This window comes from Electrona antarctica (assembly GCF_951216825.1).
Source record: "Electrona antarctica genome assembly, contig: scaffold_168, whole genome shotgun sequence".
NCBI lineage: Eukaryota > Metazoa > Chordata > Actinopteri > Myctophiformes > Myctophidae > Electrona > Electrona antarctica.
The window spans coordinates 269,940-285,000 of NW_027637616.1; the positions used below are offsets into that span (position 1 = coordinate 269,940).

Consider the following 15,061-nt stretch of genomic DNA (forward strand, 5'->3'; position numbering starts at 1 on the left):
CCACACCAACCTGCCCAGCTATGGGAGCAGGACTTCATGTTGTGAGTTCACCATGTTCTCCTCTCTCTCTCTCCCCCTCTCCACACCAACCTGCCCAGCTATGGGAGCAGGACTTCATGTTGTGAGTTCACCATGTTCTCCTCTCTCTCTCTCCCCCTCTCCACACCAACCTGCCCAGCTATGGGAGCAGGACTTCATGTTGTGAGTTCACCATGTTCTCCTCTCTCTCTCTCCCCCTCTCCACACCAACCTGCCCAGCTATGGGAGCAGGACTTCATGTTGTGAGTTCACCATGTTCTCCTCTCTCCCCCTCTCCACACCAACCTGACCAGCTATGGGAGCAGGACTTCATGTTGTGAGTCACTGTGTCAGGGGTGGGCAACTTTGACGATGGAGAGGGGCCACTATATTTCCACACTCACTCCCTATAGGGCCATATATTACTGTCGTAGCAAAAATAGCCGATCTACAAGCCCAAAACGTGTTGCAGCGCGACACGTTTTGAGCTTGTAGATCGGCTATTTTTGCTATATTCTAATTTAAATTAATTAATTAAATTTTTGAATTGGAATCTTGAAAATGTACAGTTTTATGTCATTTCAAATGCCTTTAATTATACTTGTGTTGAGCAATGAGCTAATTTAGACGGAAGTAATTACAGCGGGTCATATTTGCATGTTGCGGAATTGTAAACAGCTGAAACCAATATTATATCAGTATTCTGACATCACTTTAATCGCTCAGAGTTATTTAATTCATGACATTATAGCGCCCATTCGATTTATAACCACGGACCCCTTTTCCGGGCGGACCGGCGGAAGTTGTTGATGTGTGTGTAGTAGGGCTGACCTCGATTAGTCGAATAGTCGACTAATCGATCGGAACGGGTCTCACTCGACTGACAACCTCTCAGTCGATGTTCACCAAAAAAAAAAAAAAAAAAGAAAACAGTCGGGACGATTTTTTTCTTTTGGGCCGGGTGGAAAACCCCCCCTCCGTTATAATCGTATGCTCCCAGTCCCCGCACCGCAGCATCGGGGAACACTCTGGCAGCCAGAGTAAAGGCTGGGAGGGACCGAGCCGAGGGAGGCTACTGTACTGTAGCCTACATGTTGTTTATGCTCCGGAGTCAAGACCCATGCAGTTTAATAATATACAGTCACAACAGAATGCACACTGCTGTCTCGTGTCTCATCACAATCCCAATGCGCCACCCGTGAAGTCGGGGGGAAAATAAAAAACAGGCTGCTAGTGTTAGTGTAGGGTCGGGGATCGTTAGCTTAGCGCGTAGCTACTGATTCAACCCACTGATTGAACTTCATCTCCGCCTGTAATCTAGGTTATTTTTTTATTGACAACGTGAACGAACCCCGACACCAGCGCTGCAAAAATAGACAGATCTACAAGCTCTCAACGCGTAGCGAACGGCGCTGCAAAAACAGGCAGGACGCGATGCCTTGAGAGCTTGTGGATCAGCCTCCCCGACGGTGCGGGGAGGCAAGAGTTCTCCGGGGAGGAGGAGAAGTTACCAGGGCAGGCTACATGTTGCTGCGGCTAACAACACTGTCACCAGCCAGTGGTTGTGATGTTAACTGGGCTTGCAGCTGCTTGTCCGTTCCAAATTCACTTCATCTCCACCTGTAACTTATTTTTTATTTTGTTACCCTGGCTGCGCAGCTACGCAGCTGCGCTGCAAAAATAGACGGATCTACAAGCTCTCAACGCGTAGCGAACGGCGCTGCAAAAACCGGCAGGGGGGGGGGGGTGTTCAGTCGACTATCAGTCGACTAACAGCAAATTTATTCATATTAATTTCGACTATACAAATCCTTAGTCGGGGACAGCCCTAGTGTGTAGCAGCTAACAATAGCCACACCACTCTAGAGTCGATCGACGACAACAACGGGAGACAAGAATAAATCTATCGCGACTAGCGACTGGACCGCGGAGCGCCGTCTAACACAGGATCTTTTTTCATAATTAGACGGGATGATTTAGTTATGAACGTTTTAAGATTTTCGTTTTCATCAGCTAAACAGGGGAGGGAGTTTTTTGATGACGTCTCACTCTTGCACAACACAGAGGATTGCCCAACAGGCGCTCCCAGGCTGTGGAGCCATGCGATCCGTTCTCATATCAATACACTTTTGGACAAGACTTCGTCCTGGGCGTCGGGCGTTACTAATAGAAAGGACAAAGAACGTCGTCCTGGGCGATGGGAGTGTTAACCCGAGGGCCACATTAAGTGAAGGTGGGGGGCCGCATGTGGCCCCCGGGCCGCCAGTTGCCCACCCCTGAATTGTATAGCTTGCAGCAGAAAACACAGATGAATCATAAGCCTACAGCCTACTACTACCTAAGGGAACTAGTCAACTAGTAAAAATCACTAGAAGTGAAAGCCCTAGTTGTGAGTCCACTGTTCTCCTCTCTCTCTCTCTCTCTCTCTCTCTCTCTCTCTCTCTCTCTCTCTCTCTACACCAACCTGCCCAGCTATGGGAGCAGTACTACATGTTGTGAGTCCACTGTTCTCCTCTCTCTCACCACACCTTGAGCTTGTAGATCTAGGATATTTATCGCCGTCCTCATCAGCCCTAATCAAGACCACGCATGTACAGGGTTTGATGAGGTAAGATCAACGTCTTGTCAGAACAGGTCCGCTCCATATATGGAGGCCCAGGTAGGACCGGGCCTTACTTTCCGGGCCTGTTGAGAACTCTAGTTTTCGCCGGCTGCCGGGCGCGGGCGGCTGCACTAATAACTTTGGGGCGGGCCCGTCTATAGAGTCTGAATGGACAGGTGGGCCTGTTGAGAACTCTAGTTTTCTGCACTAATAACTTTTAGTCTACTTGCCAGAATGTAGACTAAAAGATTGCAACGTTTCGGCCTTTCGGCCTTCTTCATGCATGAAGAAGGCCGAAAGGCCGAAACGTTGCAATCTGACTCTTTAAAATAAAGTTCTTGAACCAGCAAGTGGCAGTGTGCGGGTCTCTCCTCCTTCCTCACTTCATGGAAATAAAAATAATTACTCGCCACTTTTTCCTCACGTGGTGCAGTGTTTAGATACAGATAGGTATGAAACATATCACATGAAACACATTGAAGAGACAGGAACTATTTGATTTACGTAAGCTCAATAGATTCGATTTTATGCAGGTCTCACTCCGAAGATAAATAGTTCTGTCCTTTCTCTCTGTTTTCAGTTGACCCACAAGTCTATTTGGTTAATGTGTCTTCCAGCAATCTCCATTGGGCTGTTGGTTCCAGTGTCCAATGGCTCCCACATGAGTGTGTGCATGTGTATCTGTGGCTTGGTCTCCTGCTGTGGCAAAGTCTCTTGGTGTCATTCATGGTGTCGATTTTGTCACCTCCGTTGGTGCATGGTGACAGCATTGACCATTTTGGTGCTGCTGCTCTCATGGCTCCTCTGTAGGCACTTGAAGCTTGTACGTTCTTGTGTCATGGTGTAGCAGACATTGCTGGTGAAAAGCATATCTCTGCTAATCATCACTGGCTGTTGAAATTAGTCCTTGCAGTCATCACAGAATTATTGTCAATCTGTGAGGTTTCAATCTTGTAGACTTGCTCAATCTTGTAGAGTCTTGTAGAGTTGATGATCAGTTCTTGTTGATTCTGCATAGCTTGCTTCTGTGGTCATCTCGTCTTTGTCCGCCTGGAGAAATCCCTTCATCTTTGAGTTCTTTAAAATGAAGTGTTTGCTGTTGATTACAGCAAAGCATTCATCGCATCCTCGTCGCCATATGTTGTCGATTAAATGATCTTCCAAAGATGAAGGAATAACAAAGTTCTTCAGGGTGAAATATTGAGAATTTATTAAGAAGATTCAGCAGAGAAACAATATACAGAGAGTGAGGGACAGGCCTCCTTGCCTGTTCCAACAGCCCCTCCAGGCGCAAGCCTCCCCAACCCCATTCTCAGAGAGTCCTTATAGTCTTGTCTTAACAGAGATGGTATACTGAATGTCCATATACGGATCTGCGCTAAACATAAGGGCGACACAAATAAGTATACCTTTGCTGACAGTGTGGAGGGGTCAAGTCAGCTGTTAGATTGACAGCTGCATGAATTAGACTGAGCACATTGGTGAGCAAAGAGACTTAATGGAAGGAAGATAAATACACAATAATGCATATATTTGGCACTGTAGTTGGCATTCTAAAACTCCCATTACAATGGCCGACGCTGCACGTCGTCTCCACGGATTGGCCGTGGCGTGGGCTTTATGTGACATTTATACCGCTGTAGCGATATAAGAGGTGGCGTGAGGCGACAGAACTGCATTGTGGGACAGAGGGAGACCGATCTACATTGTAGGACAGATAAGCAAATACATTGTGACGTTAGAATGATCCGCTGGACCGTCCATTTGAAAGGAGGAGCAGAGAGATGTCTCCATGCAGCTGTGGTGCTGCAGGACAAGCTGTACTGCTTTGGAGGAGACAGTGATCACATTGAGGTTCACGTCTTCAACACAGTGTCTTTATGCTGGAAGAAGTTGACCCCAGTGAGCCCTGGAAGAACAGGAGGACACCTAAAGGTTCCATCCAGGCTCTGGGGACACACAGCTGTGTTGATAGAATATATAGTCTACATCTGGGGAGGGTACTGGAGTGAGTTCTACAATGTGCCTTTTACATTTGATGTGGACGCCCACAGATGGTTCAAACCCAGTGTTTCTGGGACTGTTCCAGAGGTGAGGTACCACCACTCAGCCTGTGTGTTGGAGAAGGTCATGTTTATCCATGGAGGATACACCAAGCTGACTGGATCCACTAATGACATGTACAAGTTGGACACCAGCACAATGGTCTGGTCTGTAGTTAACATCAGAGGAACTCCACCTCCTGCTTCATTGGGTCACTCTGCCACCATCATCGGGACAAAGATGTTTGTATTTGGGGGCTCTGGGGGGTACCAGAGGGGCCACTACAACACCATCAGAGTGTTTGACACAGAGAACAACCACTGGCTCAACACACCTTCTGCACAGCTCCTTCCAGAAAGACGCTGGTGGCATTCAGCCTTTACCTACAATGGAGAGCTGTACATATTAGGTGGCTGCGACGATAACCAGACCTTCAATGATGTGTGGAAATTCAGTCCAGAGACCTTCTCCTGGAAGAAGGTTGAGCCCAAGGGGAAAGGACCATGTCCAATGCGTGTCATGTGCTGTTGCATTGTGGGAGGGCATATCATCCTCTTTGGAGGATACAAAGGAGACGACACACCCTCTGATGAGCTGTTCATCTTAGACTTGAGTCCTAGTCTTAAGACCTTATGTAAGCTAGCAGTTATTCAGTACGGTCTGGACCAATCAGAACTCCCACACAACATCAGGTGGGAACTGGCAGCCATGACAACCAAAGACAACATAAAAGCGTGTTCACAATAAAGAAGGATGGTCTCCCGACAAATGAAATTAAATAAAATGAAAATAAAGTAAAACATAACAAATTATCCAATAAGAACAAAGGAAGCAGTGAGCTGACAGTGATTGGTCATCTGTAATGGCCTCGGTCAGCTTCAGATGAAGATGAAAATAAAATAAATGGAAGTCTCTACGGGAAGAAAATGAATGTGCTCTGGATGGGTGGAACCACAACATGTCTGCCTCTGCCACTGCGTGAAAAGAGGAGCTAACGGGCAATTATGGGCACTGTATTTTGCCCGTAAACCTCAAGTTTAGCAGCATATACAGTTAATATACGGTAATATGCATGTGTGATGGTACAATTCAGGAGTTTACCTGAGTTTGTTGGAAAGTTTAACGGGAGTTTCCTGTAATATACACATACGTATTCCATGCTTTTTGCGCAGTGTGCTATGCCCTACAACAGACCAATGAGGACAATGGTTCACTGCTATGCCCTACAACAGACCAATGAGAGGAGGAGGAGGAGGAGGATGCCACCTAGAGGTTCCATCCAGGCGCAGGGGACACACAGCTGTGTTGATCAAATATACAGTCTACATCTGGGGAGGGTACTGGAGTTGGGTGTACTACAATGTGCTTTATACATCAGGTGGGAACCTCATCAGGTGGGAACTGGCAGCCATGAAAACCAACAACATAAAAGCGTGTTCACAATAAAGGACAATAAAAATAATACAAATATGACACAATAATAAAACTTTAGTGTCCCATTGGCCGTGGGGCTTAGTGTCCCATTGGCCGTCAGGCTTAGTGTCCCATTGGCCGTGGGGGTTAGTGTCCCATTGGCCGTATAGGACTAGTCTCCCAACAAATAAACTACAATTAAATAAAAATGAAGTAAAACATAACAATTAATCCAATAAGAACAGAAGAAGCTGTGAGCTGACCGTGATTGGTCATCTGTAATGGCCTCTGTCAGCTTCAGATGAAGATGAAAATAAAATAAATAAACACACAAACAAGCCTTGATGGGTATGTTTTTTTTTCTCTCTCACAGAATCAAATGTTTTATGGTCATGATTCACCAGGATCCTGGATGTCTGGATTCTACGCTTAAAATAATTTATATAAATATTTTTTTGGAAATCTCTACAGGAAGAAAATGAATGCCCTACAACAGACCAATGAGGACAATGGTTCAACATTTAATTGATATATACTTTTTTCTTTTGCAGCGTAATAGTTATTTTAGAATGCCAAATAGATTGCCAACTATATGCATTAGTGTATTTCTGCGCCTTCCATTCAACCTCATTGAAGGACTAGTCGCAAAGCATTCTAACTCAACTCACTGATTTCTGCAAAACATTATACTCTATAAGCCATATCTCCAAAACTGCTGGGTCAAACTGAACAACCAATATGTCCATTTGAAGCTATGATTCCCTGCTTTCACATGTCATGAAAAAATGAAAATAAGTTTTAAGTCAATGACTTAATTAGCCTCAGTCACATTTAGTCTTAGTCCTATTTAAATTTAGTCTGCTGAAATTGTTTAGACTAGTCTAGTTTTAGTCTACTAAATCAGTGGTTCCCAAAGTGGGGTCCGGGGACCCCCAGGGGTCCTTGAGGGAGTTCCAGGGGGTCCCCAGCTAAATGACAGTTTGGAACCAAGAAATTGACCTTTATGGTTCAGTAACTCTCTGTAACCCAACTAAATAATGGAACCAAATGAACCCTAACGGATCCATTCGGTTATTTTTTTACACTCTCAGAGTTAAGTTAAAGGGTAAGACCACTTTTTTAGAGGTTTGGTTTGTTTTCTTACCTTATCATTGGCAAACTATTCCATCCCATGAGTTATTTCGCTCCGTTGTGTTGTTTGAAAACTCATGTGGTTTTATTTTTAATAAAAAATGTCAACTTTGTCTTGTTTTGACTAATCTGTGTAGAAAGAAGATCCGGTAGGTATGCCTACGCCGACCGAATCACTGCTGTAAAAAACGATCTGATTGGACCAAAACTGTACACCACTTCCTTATTGGAAACTAGGACAAATAAAGAGGATAGTGCACGGAGGTGCGGTCCACTCTCCTGAGAGGTTTGCACATGCTCAGTGTAAACGGGAACTGTGATGATGGAGTGTTCCAGCAGAGGTGCTAGATAGAAATCTCATGATCCATTCTTGTTCGATCCAGCTGGTGGGCTTGGTTATCCATTGTGTTTGTCTCTGATTTAGTATTTCATTGCTTTTATACTGTAGTTTTTTGTTGTTGGCTATTCAAGTTCAAGTGTATTGGTCATTAAAATAAACACAGCTCATACAATGTCTTCAGTTGTTGTTCCACTTTTTTTGCGTTTATCATTATTATTGCTGTTTGTCATTTTTGTGTGTATGTTTTGTTTTCTGTATGTTCTGTTTTGTTGTCTTGTTTTGTTTTATGTTTTGCCTTGCTGTATTTTCAAACCTCATTAGTTATTTTAATATTAGAAGGGCAGGCATTCTGAGGCTTACACTCATGAGCTGCCTACACTCCTTTTTGGTCAACAGAAAAAACAACTGAAGACATTGTTTAAGCTGTGTTTATTTTAATGACCAATAAACTTGAACTTGAATAGCCAACAACAAAAAACTATACAAGCAATGAAATACTAAATCAGAGACAAACAAACACAATAGATAATGGAACCAAGCCCACCAGCTGGATCGAACAAGAATGGATCATGAGCTTTCCCTCTAGCACCCTCTGCTGGAACACTCCATCATCGCAGTTCCTGTTTACACTGCACATGTGCAAACCTCCCGCAGGAGAGTGGGCCGCACCTCCGTGCTCTATCCTCTTTATTTGTCCTATAGATTGGAAACGACGGGGATGTAAACACAAGGATTTGATCTCATCCGCTTGTCACTAAAAACATACACAATGGACGTGTTTGAGGGAGACACTTTAGAAGACACTTTAGAAGAAGTGTGTAAAGTGTCTGTGTCTGGGACTGCTCGTATGCGAGGCTGCAGCTGGGTGAATCTCAAACAGCGTGGAGACTTCTGTTTACAAACGAAACCTTGCAAGACGTCACCGCGAGAGTTGGGAACGCCGTAGTAGGCTACTGCTCCAGTCTATCTCCGACTAAAATAGTAACTTTATAAATCTATCTTAAAAGACGAAAATAAAACCGCATGAGTTTCCCTGATGTCATAAACTGTCAGAATCAGCTTTTGTTGCGTTGGTTCATGTGCCAATGAGTGACTTTGAGAGCTGTTTCCCCGTTACAATGGAAGTCAATGAGCGACTATTTTTATTTTTTAAATTGCTAATAAACAACACAACGGAGCGAAATAACTCATGGAATGGAATAGTTTGCCCATAATAAGGTAAGAAAACAACCCAAACCTCTAAAAAAGTGGTCTTACCCTTTAACAGTGATTTTACAATATCAATTGGGGGTACCAGAGATAGAAATGCCATTAAATGGGGGTCCGTAGAACTAATGCATGTCAAACTGGGGGTCCTTGAAATTAAATGGGTTGAGAATCACTGCTTGAGCTGTAAAAATCTTCTCTCATGGGGGTCCCTGGCGTATCTTTTAAAATGGGGCTCTGCGGGCTAAATGGTGTCAATTTGGGGGTCCTTGACATGAAAAGGTTTGGGAACCACTGTATACTAAATAGCTAAAGCCTTTTAGTCTTTTAGTCTTTTAATCTTTTAGTCTTTTAGTCTTAAGTAATGCTGTCCATATGTGACATCTTTACCGCATTCTGGGCAAGGAACCCCTTTTTGGTGTTTTAATCATTATTATGCTATAGTTTATCTGTTGAAAAATAGCAGATCTACAAGCTCGTAGGACCTACGAGCTTGTAGATCTGCTATTTTTTGCATATCATAGCGGGGGGTCCACCCTGCCACGTCATCTCTACCTCCACCTCACTGAACTCCTCATCCCTTCCTTTCGTCCTTTCCTTTCATCCTCTCTCCTAGCTCCCTCGCCGTCGTTCCTCTGCCTCGGCAAAGGCACCCCCCCCCCCCCCCAAGACCCCCCCCATCTCTCTGCGTATAGTATCCTCCAGTGATTAGCATTAGTGCTCGTCCCCGTCCCCCGCCCTCGTCCCCCCCGCCCTCCCTGTAATTAGTTTAATTAACAAAGGGATTACAATGAGAAGGAATTGGCTTGAGGCTCTCTGTGGGGGTGTAACGGGAGCGCTAAGGCATTGGTTCCCAAAGTGGGGTCTGTGGACCCCCAGGGGTACCTGGGGGAGTTCCAGGGGGTCCACCAGCTAAGTTAGGAACCAAGTAGACCCTTATAATAAAGCTTTATTTATATTGCACCTTTCAAGAACAAGGTCACAAAGTGCTTAACAACAAGAGCATATGGAACATATCATACATCAAAGGCAACCGCAAAAACACATAATAATAATAATAATAATGGCATATCGAAAAACATAAAAACATAAAAAGGTGAAAAAATACATCAGAAAGTACAAATAAATCACAACGATAAAGGATTAAAAGCAGCTTTGTAGAAATGGGTCTTCAGGAGTGATTTAAAACGAGGAACCGAGTCGGCCAGCCTAATCTCCAGTGGCAGGGCGTTCCATAATGAGGGTGCCCGTCTGTAACTCTGAGAGTTAACTCTCAGAGTTAAATTGACATTGATTTTACAACATAAATTGGGGTCCCAGAAATATAAATGCCATTAAACTGGGGGGGTCCTTGAAATTTAACGGGTTGAGAATCACTGCTAGAGCTGTGGAAATCTTCTATTATGGGGGTTCCCTGGCATATCTTTTCACATGGGGTCCGCAGGGCTAATTAGTGTCGATTTGGGGGTCCTTGATGTGAAAAAGTTTGGGAACCACTGCGCTAAGGCGCATATATGATTCAAATTTTAAAAGTATCAAATGTAGCATGCAGATTTAATGATTTTAAATGTTTCATTTAGATTTGTTTTAAAGCGAAAACAATGGCTTCTATTATAGCATGCTAACTTTCCAGGGGACGAAAGCCAGCTGCCCGTTGTATTAGCTATTTGGATTGGTAGACAGGTTTCTGAACTGTCCACAGCCCTCCTCTGAGACACAGAGCGAGTAGACAGGTTTCTGAACTGTCCACAGCCCTCCTCTGAGACACAGATCGAGTAGACAGGTTTCTGAACTGTCCACAGCCCTCCTCTGAGGCACCGTGAGTTAGACAGGTTTCTGAACTGTCCACAGCCCTCCTCTGAGACACAGAGCGAGTAGACAGGTTTCTGAACTGTCCACAGCCCTCCTCTGAGACACAGAGCGAGTAGACAGGTTTCTGAACTGTCCACAGCCCTCCTCTGAGGCACCGTGAGTTAGACAGGTTTCTGAACTGTCCAAAGCCCTCCTCTGAGACACAGAACGAGTAGACGGGTTTCTGAACTGTCTACAGCCCTCCTCTGAGACACAGAGCGAGTAGACATGTTTCTGAACTGTCTACAGCCCTACTCTGAGGCACCGTGAGTTAGACAGGTTTCTGAACTGTCCACAGCCCTCCTCTGAGACACAGAGCGAGTAGACAGGTTTCTGAACTGTCCACAGCCCTCCTCTGAGGCACCGTGAGTTAGACAGGTTTCTGAACTGTCCACAGCCCTCCTCTGAGACACAGATCGAGTAGACAGGTTTCTGAACTGTCCACAGCCCTCCTCTGAGGCACCGTGAGTTAGACAGGTTTCTGAACTGTCCAAAGCCCTCCTCTGAGACACAGAGCGAGTAGACATGTTTCTGAACTGTCTACAGCCCTACTCTGAGGCACCGTGAGTTAGACAGGTTTCTGAACTGTCCAAAGCCCTCCTCTGAGACACAGAGCGAGTAGACATGTTTCTGAACTGTCTACAGCCCTACTCTGAGGCACCGTGAGTTAGACAGGTTTCTGAACTGTCCAAAGCCCTCCTCTGAGACACAGAGCGAGTAGACAGGTTTCTGAACTGTCTACAGCCCTCCTCTGAGACACAGAGCGAGTAGACATGTTTCTGAACTGTCTACAGCCCTACTCTGAGGCACCGTGAGTTAGACAGGTTTCTGAACTGTCCACAGCCCTCCTCTGAGACACAGAGCGAGTAGACAGGTTTCTGAACTGTCCACAGCCCTCCTCTGAGGCACCGTGAGTTAGACAGGTTTCTGAACTGTCCACAGCCCTCCTCTGAGACACAGATCGAGTAGACAGGTTTCTGAACTGTCCACAGCCCTCCTCTGAGGCACCGTGAGTTAGACAGGTTTCTGAACTGTCCAAAGCCCTCCTCTGAGACACAGAGCGAGTAGACATGTTTCTGAACTGTCTACAGCCCTACTCTGAGGCACCGTGAGTTAGACAGGTTTCTGAACTGTCCACAGCCCTCCTCTGAGACACAGAGCGAGTAGACAGGTTTCTGAACTGTCTACAGCCCTACTCTGAGGCACCGTGAGTTAGACAGGTTTCTGAACTGTCCACAGCCCTCCTCTGAGACACAGAGCGAGTAGACAGGTTTCTGAACTGTCCACAGCCCTCCTCTGAGGCACCGTGAGTTAGACAGGTTTCTGAACTGTCCACAGCCCTCCTCTGAGACACAGATCGAGTAGACAGGTTTCTGAACTGTCCACAGCCCTCCTCTGAGACACCGTGAGTTAGACAGGTTTCTGAACTGTCCACAGCCCTCCTCTGAGACACCGTGAGTTAGACAGGTTTCTGAACTGTCCACAGCCCTCCTCTGAGACACCGTGAGTTAGACAGGTTTCTGAACTGTCCACAGCCCTCCTCTGAGACACCGTGAGTTAGACAGGTTTCTGAACTGTCCACAGCCCTCCTCTGAGACACCGTGAGTTAGACAGGTTTCTGAACTGTCCACAGCCCTCCTCTGAGACAGAGTAGACAAACATCGAACCATCTTTGGAATGGAAACACTCAGTGTTTGCATGTGGACGATAATAGTCCCCTGGTGATACACTCATGTAAATGTGCATGTCGTCTGCATAATTATGTAAATGCATGTGGTTGTTTTCCATAATGAGAGGCAGCAGAAGGCTGTGTACAGTATGATGTTGAAGGCTTTGTACAGTATGATTAGCCTTAAGGGGTGTATTTTTCCACCCACTGTGTAATACAATAAATGGACAGTAGGTGGCAGTAGGACAGAGCCCAGAGCACTGTATTTTATCTTAACATTCTTATACCACTAATATCTATAGTAATCACTTTTGAGGGGTCCTAGCCCCTCCTATATACAGGTTTAAAGTTTGTCTTTAGTTCAATGTTTGTTTTAAAAACTCCATTGACAATAAAGAGCACGTCAGAGCGGTCTTTCTGACCGATTTTGAGATTTTGAAGTGGATTTTCTTTGCCCATGAAGTCTTGAGAAAGTTTCCCTTGCATGACTTTTTCTAAATGTTCGATTCAAATCATCTCTGTTTTTTTTTCCTCCTGAAACGTTTTGCAAATATGATTTTAGGCATTCTTATACCTACTATATCTGCACTTTTCCGTCAAATTGTGTTTTTTGTTCAATGTTTGTTTTAACAACGCCATTGACAATGAAGGGAAAACATGTACGTCATCTTGTCCCTAACACAATAACATTAAATGCCATTAACAATAAAGATAATTTAATGTTGGTTTTGTCACCGTTTGCTTCCCGCATTTGCGCGTCTTACTTATTAACAGTTTACAAAAGTTACAGTTATACAATAATGCTAAAAGGATAACACGCAAAGCCCCAAGGCCTTGTTTCCATTGTGTATTGTTCCTGTGTATTCAATTCATTAAGACGGATACAATACTATACAATAAATCATACTAGCAGCAGTAAAAAGTATATTTAGGGGCTTATTTATTTATTTTATCAAGCTAGAAGATTCGTCTAGTTCCAGTTGTACATTTCAAACTGGTGCTTTTTTTTATGGCATGTTTTGTGTGACACGCTGTGAATAGAGACCTTTACCTCAGAATAGAGACGCTGTGGGGTTAATTTGGTTCAGTCAGTGTGATTCATTCAAACCAGTTCAGCACTGTCACTGTGCCAGAACGTTCCACGCTGTTTTCCAGTATGTCTAGTAATCTGTTGTGGTCCAAAACGCAGCGCTGAGATCTGTAGCAACGAATAGTGATGCTATAAGACCGAGACGGAGAAACTATAACTGAGGAAAACTGCAGACTTCAACCCATTTAGACCTGAGGACGATTCTACAAATGGCTCCTAAATCGTGACAGTTTTCTGAAAAAATAATGTTTCTATGTTTCAATGTCGTCAACATTTTCATGTCAAGGACCCCCACAAACTCCCCTCCCCAGAAGCAAAGGTTTGAGTTCAAAACGTTCTCTCTGAAAGAATATATATTCAAAGATTTCCACCACACTTTCACCATTAAAAAAAGCTCGCAGCTGTTTAACACATACAGCGCCAGACGTTTAACACATACAGCGCCAGACGTTTAACACATACAGCGCCAGACGTTTAACACATACAGCGCCAGACGTTTAACACATACAGCGCCAGACGTTTAACACATACAGCGCCAGACGTTTAACACATACAGCGCCAGACGTTTAACACATACAGCGCCAGACGTTTAACACATACAGCGCCAGACGTTTAACACATACAGCACAAACTAATCTGGCGTCACCAGGGTTTCCACCTCTGAGGAAAGCCTGGTCTGGTCTGTGTTACTGAATCGCCGTGTGATCCGGTCGGGAGCGGACGTTAACTCTCTCTCTCTATGTCTCTCTCTCAGTGAGATCAACCGCTTGGACCTGGGTCTGACGGTGGAGGTATGGAACAAAGGGTTAATCTGGGACACCATGGTGGGAACCGTGTGGATCCCTCTGAGGAGCATCCGCCAGTCCAACGAGGTGAGGCACGCACGCACGCACGCACGCACACACGCACAGCACGCACACGCACAGCACGCACACGCACACGCACAGCACAGCACGCACGCACACGCTTTACTGTGTTTTATACCCATGAATAATTGAGTCCAAACGTTTTTCTGACCCCTCCTCGAAAAGGCCTCATCGTCCTGACCCCTTATCCATCATTTATGCATTATGGATAATTAGTGTGGATTTAAAGGAACAATGAATAATTATTGTGTTTTCTGAGTACTCCCATGCATGCGTGAATAATTCTCCCCGTTGTCCTCTCTGTCTCCGTGGCGACAGGAGGGTCCGGGGGAGTGGCTGACACTGGACTCTCAGGTCATAATGGCCGACAACGAGGTCTGTGGAACCAAGGAGCCCACCCTGAACCTGGTTCTACTGGACACGAGGTTCGAGCTGCCTCTAGGTGAGAAACACCAGATCTATAAGCACATCTAGGTGAGAAACACCAGATCTATAAGCACCTCTAGGTGAGAAACACCAGATCTATAGACACCTAGGTGAGAAACACCAGATCTATAAACACCTCTAGGTGAGAAACACCAGATCTATAAACACCTAGGTGAGAAACACCAGATCTATAAACACCTCTAGGTGAGAAACACCAGATCTATAAGCACCTCTAGGTGAGAAACACCAGATCTATAGACCCCCCTGGGTGAGAAATACCAGGTGAACAGCTCCCCCTACTGGGAGACAGAGTGTATGTGGCTGAACAGCTCCCCCTACTGGGAGACAGAGTGTATGTGGCTGAACAGCTCCCCCTACTGGGAGACAGGGTGTATGTGCCTGAACA

The 15,061-nt window shown here is 45.1% G+C and overlaps 1 protein-coding gene across 1 annotated transcript in view; it reads left to right on the forward strand.

Moving 5' to 3' along the window:
• Nucleotides 1-15,061, forward strand: part of LOC306918765 (protein unc-13 homolog A-like) — a gene marked incomplete at its 3' end in the record, with an annotated part of 39,436 nt that overhangs the window by 18,384 nt on the left and 5,991 nt on the right. The window contains exons 4-5 of the mRNA XM_079531629.1: nucleotides 14,118-14,235; nucleotides 14,548-14,671. Of these exons, the coding sequence (XP_079387755.1) occupies nucleotides 14,118-14,235; nucleotides 14,548-14,671 (242 nt within the window). The remainder of the gene's footprint in view (nucleotides 1-14,117; nucleotides 14,236-14,547; nucleotides 14,672-15,061) is intronic.